Genomic DNA, 15,927 nt, shown 5'->3' on the forward strand with positions numbered 1-15,927 from the left:
ATTTTCCTTTTCTTATGAATTTTCCCTGGTTTTTGAGTGTCCAATACCTATGACAGAAGTTATGTAGTAAGATTAATTTAGCTATATTAAAGGAACTACTTACCGCATTTGTTTTATTCATTTGCTTTTTGCTTCTATTTTTTCGTGTATTTTTCACGCAGTTTTAAAAAAAATATACACCGAAATACACCAAGCCAACAAAATGAAATGAAATCTTTCGGTTTAACGTTCCACGATTATGCCTTTAGGCTGAGAGAGACGAGGATTAAAGCAAGTGAACGTTAGTAGAAGAATTGGTGGAATGAGAAAGTAGAACAAAACGAGGGTACCCCGAGACAACCCACGGATACGTTTTTGTTTACAACAAGCTTACTTGGCTGAGGATGTAAAAAGGGACCCCACGAACCAGAGATAGGCGCTCTACCACTGTGAAACCGTGACTCCCCCATTCAGCCAACAATGGTTACAAATTATGCTACTTTCAGCACACAAAATCTATATCTATTGTATTGGTCTACTTCTGAAGAACAAAGAAAAATTTAAACATTGATATTTGAGAATTTCCCTGGATTTTTCACGTTTTATCGAAAATTTCCCCTTTTGTTAAATTTACCTCTGAAATTTCCCTAGATTAGGAAAATTTCACTCAAACAACGAACACTGTAGGGATGCGCACGAGACAAGATTTATGGCTGTCTCGTCTCGAAAATATTCTGTAAAAGTGATGTCTCGACTCGAAAAACATATTTTTCTATTGGAAGAGCCGTGTCTCGACTCGAATTTTGTCAGGAAATTCCTGTCTCGACTCGTTTCGTGCGCATCCCTAGAACACTGATCAGTAGGTCCATGCCCCGCTCCTGAAAGGAACGTTAAACTCAATATTAACTCAACAATATATATATATATATATATATATATATATATATATATATATATATATATATATATATATGTGTGTGTGTGTGTGTGTGTGTGTGTGTGTGTGCGTGTGTGTGCTTATATGAATTTCCTCGCGTCTGTATGGTTAGCACATACGCCTTGAGCGCGAGAGACCATGGTTCGATTTCCGCTGGGAGCTCATTTAGTTGTTATCCCACATTAAACTGTAGATCCATGTCTCAAATAAGCACACATACATTATATATATCTTTGGTACACTTATCTTCTGATTCGTCGAAAATTTCGGAACACAGTGTACCGCAGACCGAAAAATGAGTAGCATGGGTACAGAGAAAACTAGTCATGGAAATTTTAGCTTTTCAGGCTATGTTAATCCTTACATATAATGAAACTAGCTTTACCAAGTTACAATGGAAGAAATGCAATCACCTGCAATACCTTGATAGCAGAAAATATTCTCCAGGTATTATTATCCCCCTCTCCTGCAGAATGAAAGCCCTGACGAAAACGAAATATTATTTACATATAACTACAACCTTAAAAAACTAACTAACTCTATAGCCTATGGAACCCGGAGGTTCAACGGCGCGTTCACAAAAGCTCTACACTGACTTCTATCGTTATTCAGTTGGATCCAGTTTCTACTTTGTATTCCTATCTCTGCGAGATCCATCTTAATATTGTCCTCCCATCTGCGGCTTGGTACTCCTAATGCTCGCTTTCCGAGTGGTCCTCAAGTCAAGACTTTGAAAACGTTTCAACTTTCTTCCATTCTAGCCACACGACCTGCCCACCTAAGCCTTCTAGACTTGACGACCCAAATAATGTTGGGTAAATCGTATAAATTATGTAGTTCCTCGTTATGAAGTTTCCGCCATTCCCCATTCACGTTCCTCTTGGGTCCAAATATTCGTCTCAGGATCTTGTTCTCAAATACTTTTAGTCTATGTTCTTCCCTCAAGGTAAGCGACCATGTTTCACAACTATACAGAACAAAGGCAAGATTATCGTTTTATATATTTTAAGCTTCAAATTCCTCGACAGAATTCGCGACGACAAGAGATTTTGAACCGAATATTAACACGAATTCTCTGCTTTTAGTCGACATTTAATTTCTTCGTGAATATGATTTTCGTCTGTTAATATTGATCCTAAATATTTTAAAATATCCACTTTATCAAAAGTATTATTTAATATGTTAACGCCTCAACAATTTGCCGTATTACGGTCCCGACGCACTTCCATGCATTTAGTTTTCTCTGCATTTACTTCTAAACCCATGTCCCTGCAAGCATTTAATAAGATCTCTGCATTTATTTTTACTGTTCTCCTATCATCCCCTATTAAATTTACATCATTAGCATATGCCATAACCTGGTGAATACCGTTCAACTCTAGGCCCTGGTTGCTATCTTTGATTTTCCTTATGGCGTATTCCAGCATAACGTTAAATAATAATGGCGACAACGCATCTCCTTGTTTCAGGCCATTTTCGACGTGAAAGCTCGTTGACAAAAATTTTCCTACCCGGACTTTACTTTGGGATTCACTTAAATATATCTTAATTAATCTAATTAGCTTTCTCGGTATTCCAAGTACTGTAAGAACGTTGTATAATGTTTCTCTCCTAACTGAGTCGTACGCCTTTCTAAAATCAATAAATAGTTGATGTACCGGGGTATTGTATTCCCACTTTCTTTCGAGTATTTGGCGAATGGTAACTATTTGGTCGATAGTTGATCGATTTCGTCTAAATCCGCACTGATAATCTCCAATAATTTCATCTGCGTATGGGGTCAATCTTGGTAATAGAATATTTGAAAGGATTTTATAGGATGTTGACAGAAGAGAAATGCCTCGATAATTATTACAGTCAGTTTTGTCGCCTTTCTTGTGAATTGGAACAATGTAACTACAACTTTACTTTGTGTAATATACCAAAAAGTGGCGGTTAGAATCCAGTCTTTCATTTTTTCAGAGATCCTTCCGAGGGTTCGCTTCCATCTCCCCTACCCCAAGAACTAAAATAAATAACAATTGCGATTACTTTTTATTTTTGCACAAGGGACGCAATTAAAGTCCCAGTTCAGCACCTTCACACTTAGATTTTGCCCCTGGAAGAAATTTTCTTTAAGAAAACCTATTACCATTGTATCTTGGTTTCTCATGTGATCTCACATACATAAACAAAGTATAAGAGTGTAGAACTTCTTATATGCCATAGTTAATGGAAAATTTCTCCTGAAATCAGGAATTCTTACACGGATAAAATTAAAGGATGGAACATGTTTAGAGGGCTTGCTCGTGACATCTAACTATAGTTCTAAACAAATGTGTTACAAATGAAGATGTCTGAGTTGCCTCTATTTTCTGGTACTTACGTTTTATTTATTTTATGTTCCTCACAACTAGCTCTTTGGCTTCATCAGACAATATGTGATACAATATAACTGTACAATCGTATATACAGTTTTGCTCAGCAAATAATTAATTTATACATTATTTTGCTTCTAACTTTCTAAAAAATATACTTCCTTTACTTCATAAAATGTTTTCTAAACATTTCTTTAAAAAATATTTGCGTTAAATATTTGGGATATTTCTCAGATATAACGAGGAATATATTTTCTCCAGTAACGGAAGAGTATATTCTGAAAACAATGTAAAAATGTTTCTATAACATATCAGAAAATCTTGGTAACTAAAAACACAAAATATTTTCCAAAACATAACGGAAAACATTTTCTATTCATTTTTAATGTGTTTAATTTTCCCTGTTTTGAAGTTTTATATTCAAAATTCGATAAAATATTCTAAAAAAAATACTAAAATATTGTACGAAAATATTTTATTTAAGTTATAAGAGAAGATTACTAAAATACTTTTGTAAAAATTAGGTAAACCTTTTTAAAACATTTCTGAAAAATATTTCTTATACCACGAAAGAATTTATTTTTAAAATATTCTAAACCTTTTTAAAAATATATATTCAATATGTTTTCTCGTAAAAATAGAAAATATTGCAAATAACGTATTAGAAAACAGTTTTTAAATATATGGAATATATTTCGTTTCATTGTTTTCCATATCATATATGGAAAACATTTTTATTATCATTTCGAAAACATTTCCCTTCTCAACAGTGAAAACATATTACATTACTTCCAAAACAACATTTCTAATATATTTCGTGAATATTTTCCTGAATTCACTTTCCGGCTAGCATTCTCAAAATGTACTCTCGGTAATTTCTAAAATGTTTTACAAACATTTTTGGAAAATTATTTTCGGGAAATATTCGGAATACATTGGGGAAACCAGCATGGAAATCTCCAGAGAATGAAAACCCTTTGGAAACCAAGGAAAAAATTTTCTTCTGATTGAGGAAATAATCCTTGCTGTGTGGGCCATTGGTCCGTATGCATCTAAGAAAAATCTGTGTTTAGTGCTGATCTTAAGTATGCCCAATGACGTCAAATTAGACGAGAGTTCCAGAGATAACAGGAAGCCAGAGATCGTCACATTTTACAACGATACTAAAGGTGGGGTTTACATAGTAGACCAGATACCTACTGAATATGACGAAGAAAGAAATACTACACGATGGCAAATAACGTGATTTTATCACTTCTAAAATGTAGAACCGACTAATAGTAATATTACACATTTAGCGAACACAGCAAGCTTTTTCGGATTGACTCTAAAGTATGCTTCTGTACCTAATCATATAGGAAAGCCAGGACGATGTTACATGTATAAACACAGTAAGGCCAGATATTTTGCCAAGAGTGTTGTATGTGAATTTGCCTAAGTCACGCAAAAATGATGTGTGGAGACTGCTGTAGAATTGAAACGTGAATATACCGCTATTAGGAGAAATCCTGGTTTACTTCTTTCTAGTTAATAAATATTTTATTTTCAGTACCGGTATGTAAGCAATAAAATAGTCACATAATTTTCGAACTTAATTTTAACAAGAAAGGTATTGCCTTAATAAAAGTGTATAGTTTCGCTTAAAGCGTATCCACTGTCTGGTGTTTGTACTTAATATTGTAAATATAATACAAATTTAAATCCTAGTTCACATCTTATCAGACAAAAAATGTTCCTGGGTCCAGGAGGCATAATGTTACCATTCATAAATTTTTTTCACCTTACCACTATAAGGGTTAGAATAATGAATCTCACGAGGGTAAAGTGTACTGGCAGAGCGTAAACATTAGGGACAAGGAGTATGCTGATAGCGATTTGGTGTGGGGTCTAAAGTGAGGTAGTGCATGTATAAAGGGTGCTGAGTTTGGAAGCGTTTGTTGATATAGGTGAGATTTACTTTTTCGATATATTACTGTAATATTGACAAGTTATGCATTGGTATAGCTCCAGAGTGGGACTAGATAATCGGACAATGAAAGGTATGTGGAAAACTTGTGGTTAGATGGTCAACAGTTTTTTTATAGATTTTGAACAATGAAGCTATCCACACTGTAAATCTTTATGTTAAGTTTGACAGTAACAAATCTTTGTATGTACTTAGGATCGTCTATGCATAAAATACAAAAAGTCGGCATCAAACCGCAGAAAAGTTAAAGTTCGAGCTACTACTTCGGGAAAAATATTTGTGCTATCTCTATGCTTTATAATTTCCATTGTGATCCCAGTAGTAAGGCAACGGCTAGAGTCTCCGTTTGACAGTTGGAGATGCAGTGAAATATCGTTATCAATTATTGGTAGAGAACACTCAATTAAAATAGTTTACAATGTTGGCAAGAAAAGAGTGAGAGTGACTTGGACAACGTGATCCCACGCTAGAGAAGTGTGCCAAATCAGATGTTTTATATTCTGCGTTTAATGAGGTGATGTACAGTAGAATGCTGCTCAAAAGTGCAGTGAACACAAAACCACCTTTAAACTATACTACAAAAATGTACAAAGTGTTACAAACAATTTTACAGACTGTGCCGTAAATATGGCTGTTTAGTGGTGAGCGAAACATGTCTCAAAATATCGATAAGGAACAGTGGAATGTCGTTTCTCAAACAATTCTCTACATAGAAATAAGACGGCGACCATAAAAGCGGATTTTGTAGTATTAAAATTAACGGGGCAGCAGAGCACAGAATGATCTCGTACGTGAGTGTGAAACTATTTGAGCAGAGGTAAGTCTGTCCAAAAACAGTCTTCGTCGGGTGTTTCTGCAGTCCATATAGGAACAGTGCTCAAAATTTAGTTGAAAGATGCCACGAACATTTCCAGATGTTGTCAGAAGGTGACATAGCTTCTCATTTTGGTGACTATAACTTGAGCCTAGATATGGATCTACAATAAAAATGGGATAACGTCAGTCACAAATGAAATCCCTTGTCGACTATTCTACTCAAGCACTCAATTTGGGATAGTACATTTTTCATAGCACGCGTAAAAAATAACAGCGTAGATTATATTATCTCTATTCCTCCAACAGAATGCGACATCTCATATAAACTCTCCGCACGTGTGATATTTTTGTCCTTTGTGGATTATCGTTTACTTTGCAATATGTGAACCTTGAGTAAATGCCTTGCTAAGCTCTTTGCATCTCTTTGGTGACTGACTTGTGTTCAACTGCATATCAAAGTTTTAGCGTTGACTATATCGTCTTCCACACTTCTCACGTTTGAGGTTTTGATCCTGTGTGGCTCAGCACGTGTAAGCTTTGAATAAATTCTATTCCAGGATTTTTCCAAGGTGAGATTTTGCTACTCCTTGGATTCATATCTGTGTAGCCAATTACGAACGTAGATTAAATGTCTTACCACACTCTTAACATGTGTGATGTTTTACTCCTGTGTGGATTAACATGTCTCTTGCCAAACTTCAACGTTTATCAAGTGACATACCACACTCAGATCATACTAATGCATATTAACATATGTAGCCAGAGTTGAACTTCGATTAAACTTCTAACCACACTATTTGCATAAGTGACCTCTTTTTCCTCTACGGATTAACATGTGTATAACCAAACTTAAACGATATTTAAATTCGCCATCACACTCGTAGCATGTGTGATATTTTATTTCTCTGAGGAGTAACATGTGTACAGCCAAACTGGAACCTCGATTAAATGCCTTACCACACCCTTGGCATGTTTACTCTTTTTCCCCTGTGTGAATTAACATGTGTGTAGCAAAATGTGAACGTTGAGTAAATGTCTTACCACACTCGTGGCACATGTGAGGTTTTTCTCCTGTGTGGATTAACATGTGATTAGCCAAAATCGAACAATGAGTAAATCCCTTACCACACTCTTGGCACGTGTGAGGTTTTTCTCCTTTGTGGATTAACATGTGTGTAGCCAAATGTGAACGTTGAGTAAATGCCTTACCACACTCTTGGCACGTGTGAGGTTTTTCTCCTTTGTGGATTAACATGTGTGTAGCCAAATGTGAACGTCGAGTAAATGTCTTACCACACTCGTGGCACATGTGAGGTTTTTCTCCTGCGTGGATTAACATGTGATTAGCCAAAGTCGAACGATGAGTAAATGCCCTACCACACTCTAGGCACGTGTGAGGTTTTTCTCCTGTGTGGAATAACAGGTGTTTAACTAAATTCGAACGATAAGTAAATGCCTTACCACAGTGTTCGCATGTGTAAACTTTTCCTCCTGTATGAATTACAATGTGCGTAGCCAAACTTGAACATCCTCTAAATTCCTTTCCACATACTTCACAAATGTGAGATTTTTCACCTGAATGCATAACCTCACAACTTGACATTGTTGAGCATTGATTAGAGCGTTTATCACTATTTTGATACGTATGACGCTTTTCACTTTCCTGTGTCACCATATTTTTTGTCAAACGTGATCGGTGATATCCTTTGCCAAACTGCGTCGAAGTATCAGATTCCTTATAAGAATGAGAAATGGCTTTATTTAATATAGTAAAACTATTCCCTTCTCCGTGGAAAGCAAAGATGTTATCGCGCCTGTAAAATTCAACAAACAATGAAATGTAAATGGAGATAATGATTAAGTAGCAAGAAAACATGTAATCATTCGCTATATTACATAATAAAGTTACGCTATATTACATGTTTTATTACATTAAATATTGTAGAAATATGAAATGGAGTACCATATCACTATTGTCTCAAAATAAGTTGCTGTATTTTGTTTCACTATATCAAATTAAATAGTGATATGGTACAAATCATTTATATCGTGGCGGACATAAGTCTATGACCAGGTATTGTCGGCTGTCTTGACACAAATGCACTATATGAGAAGAAAAAACCAACTTGCGATCCAAAGGTTTAAGAACAACTCAACGTATTATTAGAAACTGTACCGAAGATAATTCACTTATATCATCATAAGAGGAACACGAAAGGCATTTTGAATCCAATTAAAAAATTACATACAACTTTCCAAGCTGAGGCAGAGAAACTTAGAGTAACAAGTCTAAAGACGAATCATTTACAGCGTTGTGATTGTGGTTCAGTGGTCTAGGAGCTTGACCAGTAATCTCGAGGTTCTTCGAAAAAATACACGTCAAGCATTTTTTTCTTTTTTTTTACTTTAGGAATTTTGATGGAAATAGATCGACGATAACACACGCTTCATTACATTCAAATATGTGAATACTCGTTTGTTTCAGCACTTCAACTATCAAATTTTCAGGAGTAATACTAATAATAATAACAATTATCTCGAGAAATATTTAAAAATTAAAAACTTATTATCGCTCAGGTCGTACCTTTACAAGCAGAAACGTGATATTAAGCAAAAAAAAAAAAAAAAAATATTTCGGTTTTGTGTAATGTTGCCCATGAAAAGGCGAATTTCTCATCTCGATTCTAAAACAAACCAAACAAAATCGGATTGAGACATTTTAATTCGAAACGGGACAAGGTTAACTCACACTATAGTCATGCTTTGGAGATGAGAATCGAGGCGAGACCAAAACTATCGTGAGTGAGAGAAGATTCTGCTTAAAGAAGAAGGAATAAAAAGGAAGAAGAAAGAAAGAGAAACAAAATAACAAGGAAAATAAGGATAATTAGAGGACAGGACGCATCCAGCGGAAAAAATTAAAACTTTAATTGGACATGTGTGCAGCTAAAAAGTGAAAGTGAAAGCCAGACCAGTGTTACTTTTTAAACAAGGGGCAGAACCTAATTAAAATTGATCTCCGGACAGTATATATAGGTGATGACCAACTCCCAGCAACCAGTAAGAGTGGAAGTCTGCTGAAGACACAGTCATTGTGTAGAAACTGTTACGTGATACTGTTTTTCAAATATTATCACATGGCCTTGCTGAGTGTGTTATTGTGTATTAGTACAAAATGGAATCAAAGCCTGATAGAATAGTTATAGAAAATATTTTATATATGGTACTAGTTTATATCTGTGTTAATTTTATATTGAAGCACTTCGCAAAGTGAAACTTGAGTTGCAAAAACAAGGATTGGTTGTTAATGGTAGTAATATCAAAATTCTTAGTGTTTCATGTTTTAAGTGCATGTTTCTTATTTTCGTATTAAACTCAGATATTTATATTTTTGTACTTTGAATTAGTTGCTCGTAACTCAAATCAATATAGAGGCTAGTGTTTTAGAACAATTTCAAGCAATGTTGACAGAGGAATTAGAGAAACAATTATAAACCACTGCTCAAAAATGGTAATGAATATTGGATGGACAAAAAATACATGAATCAGTAAGTGAAATTCAACAGCCTGTAACAGAAACGATTTGGGAGCGTCGGAAAGAGCGAATTGAATGCCAAAGCAGACAGCTTAGGTATTAATATCAAAGTAGCCAACAACTCTTTAACTGAATTACTCTCTGAATTAGTTAACGCAGCCAATCATGTTGATTCAGTAACTGCTGAGTTTAAAAATAGAGTAGCGGAATGAAAGAAAGGTCTCACTGTGTTCTATGAATACATGCGAACGGCACAGTTTGAGTGTAGGCAAACCAACAAAATAAAAGAGTGCAAGGCGGAAAAGAAACCGTCTTGAATTCGAGCCAGCCCAAGTTGTGAAAGATATGTGCCAAATAAACCAGAAAGTCGATTACAGTCAGGAAAAGGAAATGTGCAGTGTAGAGATACGAAAAAAGAAGAATCGTTACGCGTACCTGTAAATAATTGTTTCTAATGTAATTCTTTTGCCGGCAAGGGATACCGATGTTTACACATGATAAGCGGTAGCGTTCAGGTTGCGCGTATCCGCCCTCTCGAAAAAGCCAGGGAAGGCTTGAGAGTTCAATTGATGATTTTGTGTGATAACGAAGTTACAGTGTTGTCAGTTTTGTGTCACAGGCAAATGGTTTTGCGCGAATTGACAAATTCAAATTTGTCTTTATAAGAGTGTATGGCTAACGTAAGTTGCATTTTAGTTCTGCAAATCCATTCCGACTTTATCAGCTTTGAGTATTGTAGAAGGAAACGACTTAAAATTCACAATAGACCCGCCAAGCGAATTCTGTTTTACGTAGTGAAGGTCTATTACATAATATATCGGTCGGAAATGTTTACCGTAAACAAGTGTAACACTTCAAATAAAGCACACGCAGTCGAAAGTATATTTCCGTTAAAGAACAGAAATGTAACACCAAAGTTAGGAAAAAAAATAAGATGGCAAATGATACCCAGTTGAGTTTTCGTAATACATTATTAACGTAAACTCGATTTCGAGGAGCATAATCAGTAGAATTAAAATGAGCAGACGTGATCATATCAGTACATCAGATACAACATTTATTAATTTTCACTTGCCGAAATGTTTGAATTTTCAAGCTAGTACTCCACTATTGCGAAATTGTAGAAAGAGAAAGTTTAAGTGTAGTGCTACGCAAAATGTGGACATGTTGATTGCTGATGATGAAAACAATGTGCGTCGACCTCCACGTACAGCGTATTCTCAGCACGCACAACCACACATTAGCTGTGCAGAAAGAAATAAGTTGAGAATGAAAGGAAAGTGCCTTGGTAAGCGTAATTCGGAACGCACTAAACTCGATCAAAGACGAACTACATGCAAATTAAAGTCGGGCTGTAGGCGAGGTTATTTCGAGTCAAACATGCGGAAGAAGTATACATCTACTCCGAAGAGCACTAAAAAGATTAAGCGAAGACACGTACGAACATTGTATAGTAAACTACATGGCAAAATATAGTAATAGTAAGCGCAAACCTAAAAGGATATTTATGGCAGGTATCGCAATGCAGCGTAAATCTAAACGTCGCAAAGGAAGGCGTGTCATTACGTGGAAGTTTAGTAAATACGCTGTAAAAAGGAGAAAAGTTCCGAAATTCAACAAACTAACTGGAAAAGTACACGTAACCGTGCTAAATTACAGCTTACAAGCGTAACCGGCACAGATGGAAAATTAAAATCTTAGCACAAAAAAGCGTGAACTTCACCCCACCTCGGGTTAAACCCCGGAAGAGATTAGAAATCAGAAATACCGAATTTGAACTTTTAAGCTTTTAGATTATGAAAAAAGGATTATTGTTTATTTATTTCATTATTTCCCCGAATTTCGAAGGTTACTTATCAGGATCAAAGTGTGTGCCCACCGCTACTGACGCACCAGTGCAACAAACCATCAATATCGCTCTACAATCAGGTACGTTTACTTAGATGTCATGTTTTATGGTTTCCTTACAGCATTTGGAGATGAAAGATGAATGTGGAAAGGAGAGGAAGGAGAGGATTGGAGATTTTAAACAGGTAATTGATTTAGAACGCGATTTCCGACTTTGAAATTGTAATAATACCGCACCACTTTTGAAAAGTATGGCTATCCCGTTTTGGATGCGGACTTTCAGTATCGAATTCTTATTAGGATGTTTAAGTTTTGTATTTTTCTTTCAGGTCTTTCCAGTTTTGGGAACCATACTTCATAATAAAATTTTATTATTAAATTTTGCTTGAGTTTTTAATCATTCTCCTTTATGTTTATATTAACATTAACAGTCCCCATACAATCAAGCATTTAGAGACATGTTACGCAATTAGGGATAATTACGAACATAATTAGAGAAGTACTAGTAATAACTACAATTAATCATAAAGTTAAAATTTTGGGTAATTAAAAAAATGTGCTCTTCAGATAGTGAACTTTTTCATCTGATGTTGTGATTGTATAATGAGAAAATATGTGAAAATTTGTAATGTAAGATCATGTCGCCGTCAAAATACTGTAAGTTTAACACAATTTAGTATAATATTGAAAGTAATTGACAATAATCTTGAATTTGATAAATTTGCTCCTTGATTTGTTCGTTGTTCGATATACATATGCAGTCTACTATGAAAAGTAAATGTGCATTCAATGTGACTAATGATAACTGAAGTTAATTGACTTCAGAGAAAGCGATATTATAAGTTAAGAAAAGTTGAAGGTTAAAATATAGTTCATCCCCTAGGGACATCAATACTTTCGTTATAAAATTAAAGTGATGAAACCAGTCCGACGCCTGGTTGGGTCCCAGCTAATGTGCAGATTCGACAATTGACTAAAATTTCAAAATTTTGTTCTAACTTTTAATGTTTGGCATAATTAGAGAAAAGTATAATAGTAATAAAATTGATGTTCGGATTTTAGATTTTGGTATAATATTTAGTTTTGATTTGGATTTATAGAAAATAATTAGAGTTTTGATTTGCATTTAGAGAAAGTAAATTAAATGTTATTCTTTTTGATATTTGAAAATAACTCTTGTATTCTTGTGCCGGGAATCATAAACCGATCTCGAGAAAAAGAAAAAGGGAAGCCCGTTTACGATTTCACCCTTTCCTACGATAAGCACCGGATACTATGACGTATCGATAGTACGGAGTGCCTACGTCAGTTAGGCAGTATATGGTAAAATTAAGGTTTGTTATGAGAACATATTAAGATTGCTACGTACGAGTAGGCCCTGAACAACAATAATGTTTAATGAACAAGTTAATATTACTGTTATCTTGTGTTTCACTATTGTGACAAATGCTCACGGATGTGACTTTATTCTCGATAAAGATAAGTGCAATTGCTAGTAAGCCACACATAAGTATTAGCTGGCGCTCTTTAAAAGGTTACATTTGTAAACCTACCAATTTTGTAGGTACGAACGAGCCTGAAGTAATACTAATGATTCAAAAATTGATGAATTGAAACATGAGGCTGTAGCATTAAATCTCCTCCCAGGGTGTATTTCTTGTCGTCCTTTTCATTATATTTATTTTCTTAAAATGCCTCCTCAAGGCCTGAATGTTGACAGCCCAATTGGGGTTCGGAAATTAACCCTGATTTGTCATGACTTGAATACCGAAGGCATGCAACTAGGGTGGTATGTAAGGTCTTAGGGTAGAAGCGATTCATTCGAATCGTCAGGGACCCTGCAAGCTTCAACTGTAAGACATTGTCAGCACCGTTGGTTTTAGGATCCAATTTATTAATCTGTATTTTTAATGAATGACTTACAACCTGTGTTGTCAAATAATTACGCACAGAATGGCGCTCCGTAGGGCTTAACCGCCGTTTTGCTAATTTATTTGTATTAAAATGTTCAAACGGTTATTAGTTACGTTGCATAATATAAGGAAGCTGACTTAACATTGATGGAAATTCTTTTAAAATTTGGCGGTCCTTACAGTGACTGTTTTCCGCGCCACTTCAACAACAAACCCACCCTGTAATTAGAACTGATTCTGACCTCCACATTAAAGCCAAAATAAAGTTACATGTTCTATCGTAGGGGGTAGTTGAAACTTCGTGTATACAGTTCATGGTTTTACCGACGGAGGACTGTGAAACTTTCTTCATATTTTGTGCCAAGTAATGCCCGATGTGCAAAGTAATCCCTTGTCAATGTAGCTAGTAACGACTGTAAACGAAATGAAGTATCAAAATTTAGTGTGGCAAATCATAACACGGAACTATGAAAATGTTTGGGAATGAAGGGATCCATATAATTAAGAAGTTACGTCCCTAATGTATTGTGTTACTTTGGAACACAAATATACAAGCAAAGAAAGCATTTCAGCATGTTACCTATAAAATACTTAGGAACGTACAAGAACACATTCAACACGAAAGACATGTAAGTCATCCTAAAAGCAGAATTTTGCGCTATCCTTGTTTATCCACATTCTGCGTAATGCCCTAATCTGCATAGCAATCTCATTTTTACCGGCCATCTAGCACATGCTGATTAGCGTTGTTTTTACAATAATTCATATATTATGTACGTACACCAAGCCCCTAAAGTGATCCCATATTGAGAAATGCAGGTCCATACCCTAAAAAAGATTCTTGGAATGTAAAATGTCGACTTCCTTGAAAAAATGAGTGCAGCTATGAAATGGACTGTTGTATGGACTTCTAAAAATAATGAACATCCATTGTTGGTTAAAATATTCTTTATCTTGTATTTTACTTATGTTTATCGAAGCCCGCCGGAAAAATCAAGCTAGACCCATTTGAGCTAAATCAAAATAAAAGCACAAACGTCCATAGTTTATGTTCGAATATAATACATTACAGGTTTACATTTGTAAAATTTTAGGATAATTACCATTCTCATTATTTGTTATTTTACATAAGTCTCTATATAAATAAAACAATATCGTCGAGCACCCATATTTTAAATATGTGAAACAATTAGTGAGAAATGTGTAACCAATAATAAAGAAATAATTATTTTATAAAGATATGAGCTACAAAAGAATTGCACGAATCGTATCAATCTTGTTATTATTTTTATTTGTTATACAGCTTGTCTATGTGTGCCATGCCATTTCCAAATTGTGGGCTACTAACTTACGTTCATGATATCTATCATACCTAAATATTTCTCGTGAAGTATTGCTTTTAACCAACAAAATTTCCGAAACCATGTAACCGTATTATCAATCTGAGCCAATTAGTTAATGAAGAATTGAACATTACCTTTCTGGCCGAACTGAATTTAAACTTCTTATTGTTAATTGTTGGGAGTCATTAGAATACGATGCGCAAGTCTCCTCAACCACATTTTTTTTTAGCGTTTCTATATTACTTTCAAATTCAGGATCTTCTTCTAGTGCTAATTCTGGTTTCACCCTATCAACGTTTAGTTTCACATCCAAAGAGCACATTGCTGTATCCTTGTCCACTGATACCTCTCCTTCCGTGGTAGATAATATTAACTTTTTGTTGTCATTCATTAGTTCGTATGTCCACCCTCTCCCTTCGAGCGGATCATCACTAGGTAAGTCATAAGCAATTTCTTCTTTGCACATCAATTCCAACTTAACAGACGCCTTACCAGCCATTGTCAATTGAAATATAATAAGAATTTAACACTATTCTTATACTCCCCTTATATTTTACGCTGCCAGTGTTTATGAAATGATTTACAAGTACGTTCACAAGAGCAACTTTATATTTCCAATCTTCATCTTCTTCCTCTTATTCTTCTTCATCAACCACTACTCCTCTCTCGGCAATTGATTGTTTGTTTCTAGTAAGCATTACAAAAGTTTTGCATAGTATCATTATCACTGTATTGAACAAGAATATCGGCAATTTAGAAACATAATTAAACGTGTAAAATGTAAAGATTAGAATAGTTGAAAAATGATAAAAAAGTAACAAGGTGTGTACAAAGTCATAAAACAGATAGAAAGTAGTAAGTATGATAAAGCGAAAATACGTGAAAAAAGAAGTGTCGCAATCGGGAAAAAGTCAAATTTCAGGTTCAGGTTGAAGGTATTTTCTTTCCTTCTCTTCGGAAGTTTAGTTCCTGAAAAAAAGAAAAAGTAAGTGCTGCTCTTTTTTCATTTAAAGTTTTCCATTATTAACCACCAAAATTCAAGAAGTTCTTTGTTTTTTTCTATTTGTTTCTCACTTAGTTCCCTTCCATTTACATTAAAGCCTAGCCTCCAAGTTAATTTAACCAAATTTCCTCAATTTTTCATTTAATCGATTCATTTCCATTTTTCTTCACATTTTACCAATAAGTGTTCTCATGTTTCATCTTCTTTAAAACATAATTGACATTTTTCGT

The 15,927-nt window shown here is 34.9% G+C and overlaps 1 protein-coding gene across 1 annotated transcript; it reads right to left on the reverse strand.

Moving 5' to 3' along the window:
• Positions 1-3,838: 3,838 nt before the first annotated feature.
• LOC145674864 (uncharacterized) lies at positions 3,839-15,588 on the reverse strand. The gene is made up of 2 exons (XM_081745101.1): positions 14,829-15,588; positions 3,839-7,869 (listed from the first exon to the last, which is right to left on the reverse strand). Exons 1-2 carry the CDS (start codon positions 15,191-15,193, stop codon positions 7,029-7,031), a joined length of 1,206 nt encoding a protein of 401 aa, XP_081601227.1. The 5' UTR covers positions 15,194-15,588; the 3' UTR covers positions 3,839-7,028.
• Positions 15,589-15,927: the final 339 nt, after the last annotated feature.

Source organism: Thermobia domestica, chromosome 18 (assembly GCF_964235325.1).
Source record: "Thermobia domestica chromosome 18, izTheDome1.hap1.1, whole genome shotgun sequence".
Classification (NCBI taxonomy): domain Eukaryota; kingdom Metazoa; phylum Arthropoda; class Insecta; order Zygentoma; family Lepismatidae; genus Thermobia; species Thermobia domestica.

Coding starts and splice junctions, on each gene's coding strand:
- LOC145674864 (XM_081745101.1), bottom strand. CDS start 15,193: ATGGCTGGTAAGGCGTCTGTTAAGTTGGAATTGATGTGCAAAGAAGAA. Junction 7,870..14,828: donor AATTCAGTTCGGCCAGAAAG/GTAATGTTCAAT, acceptor TGAATTTTACAG/GCGCGATAACATCTTTGCTT.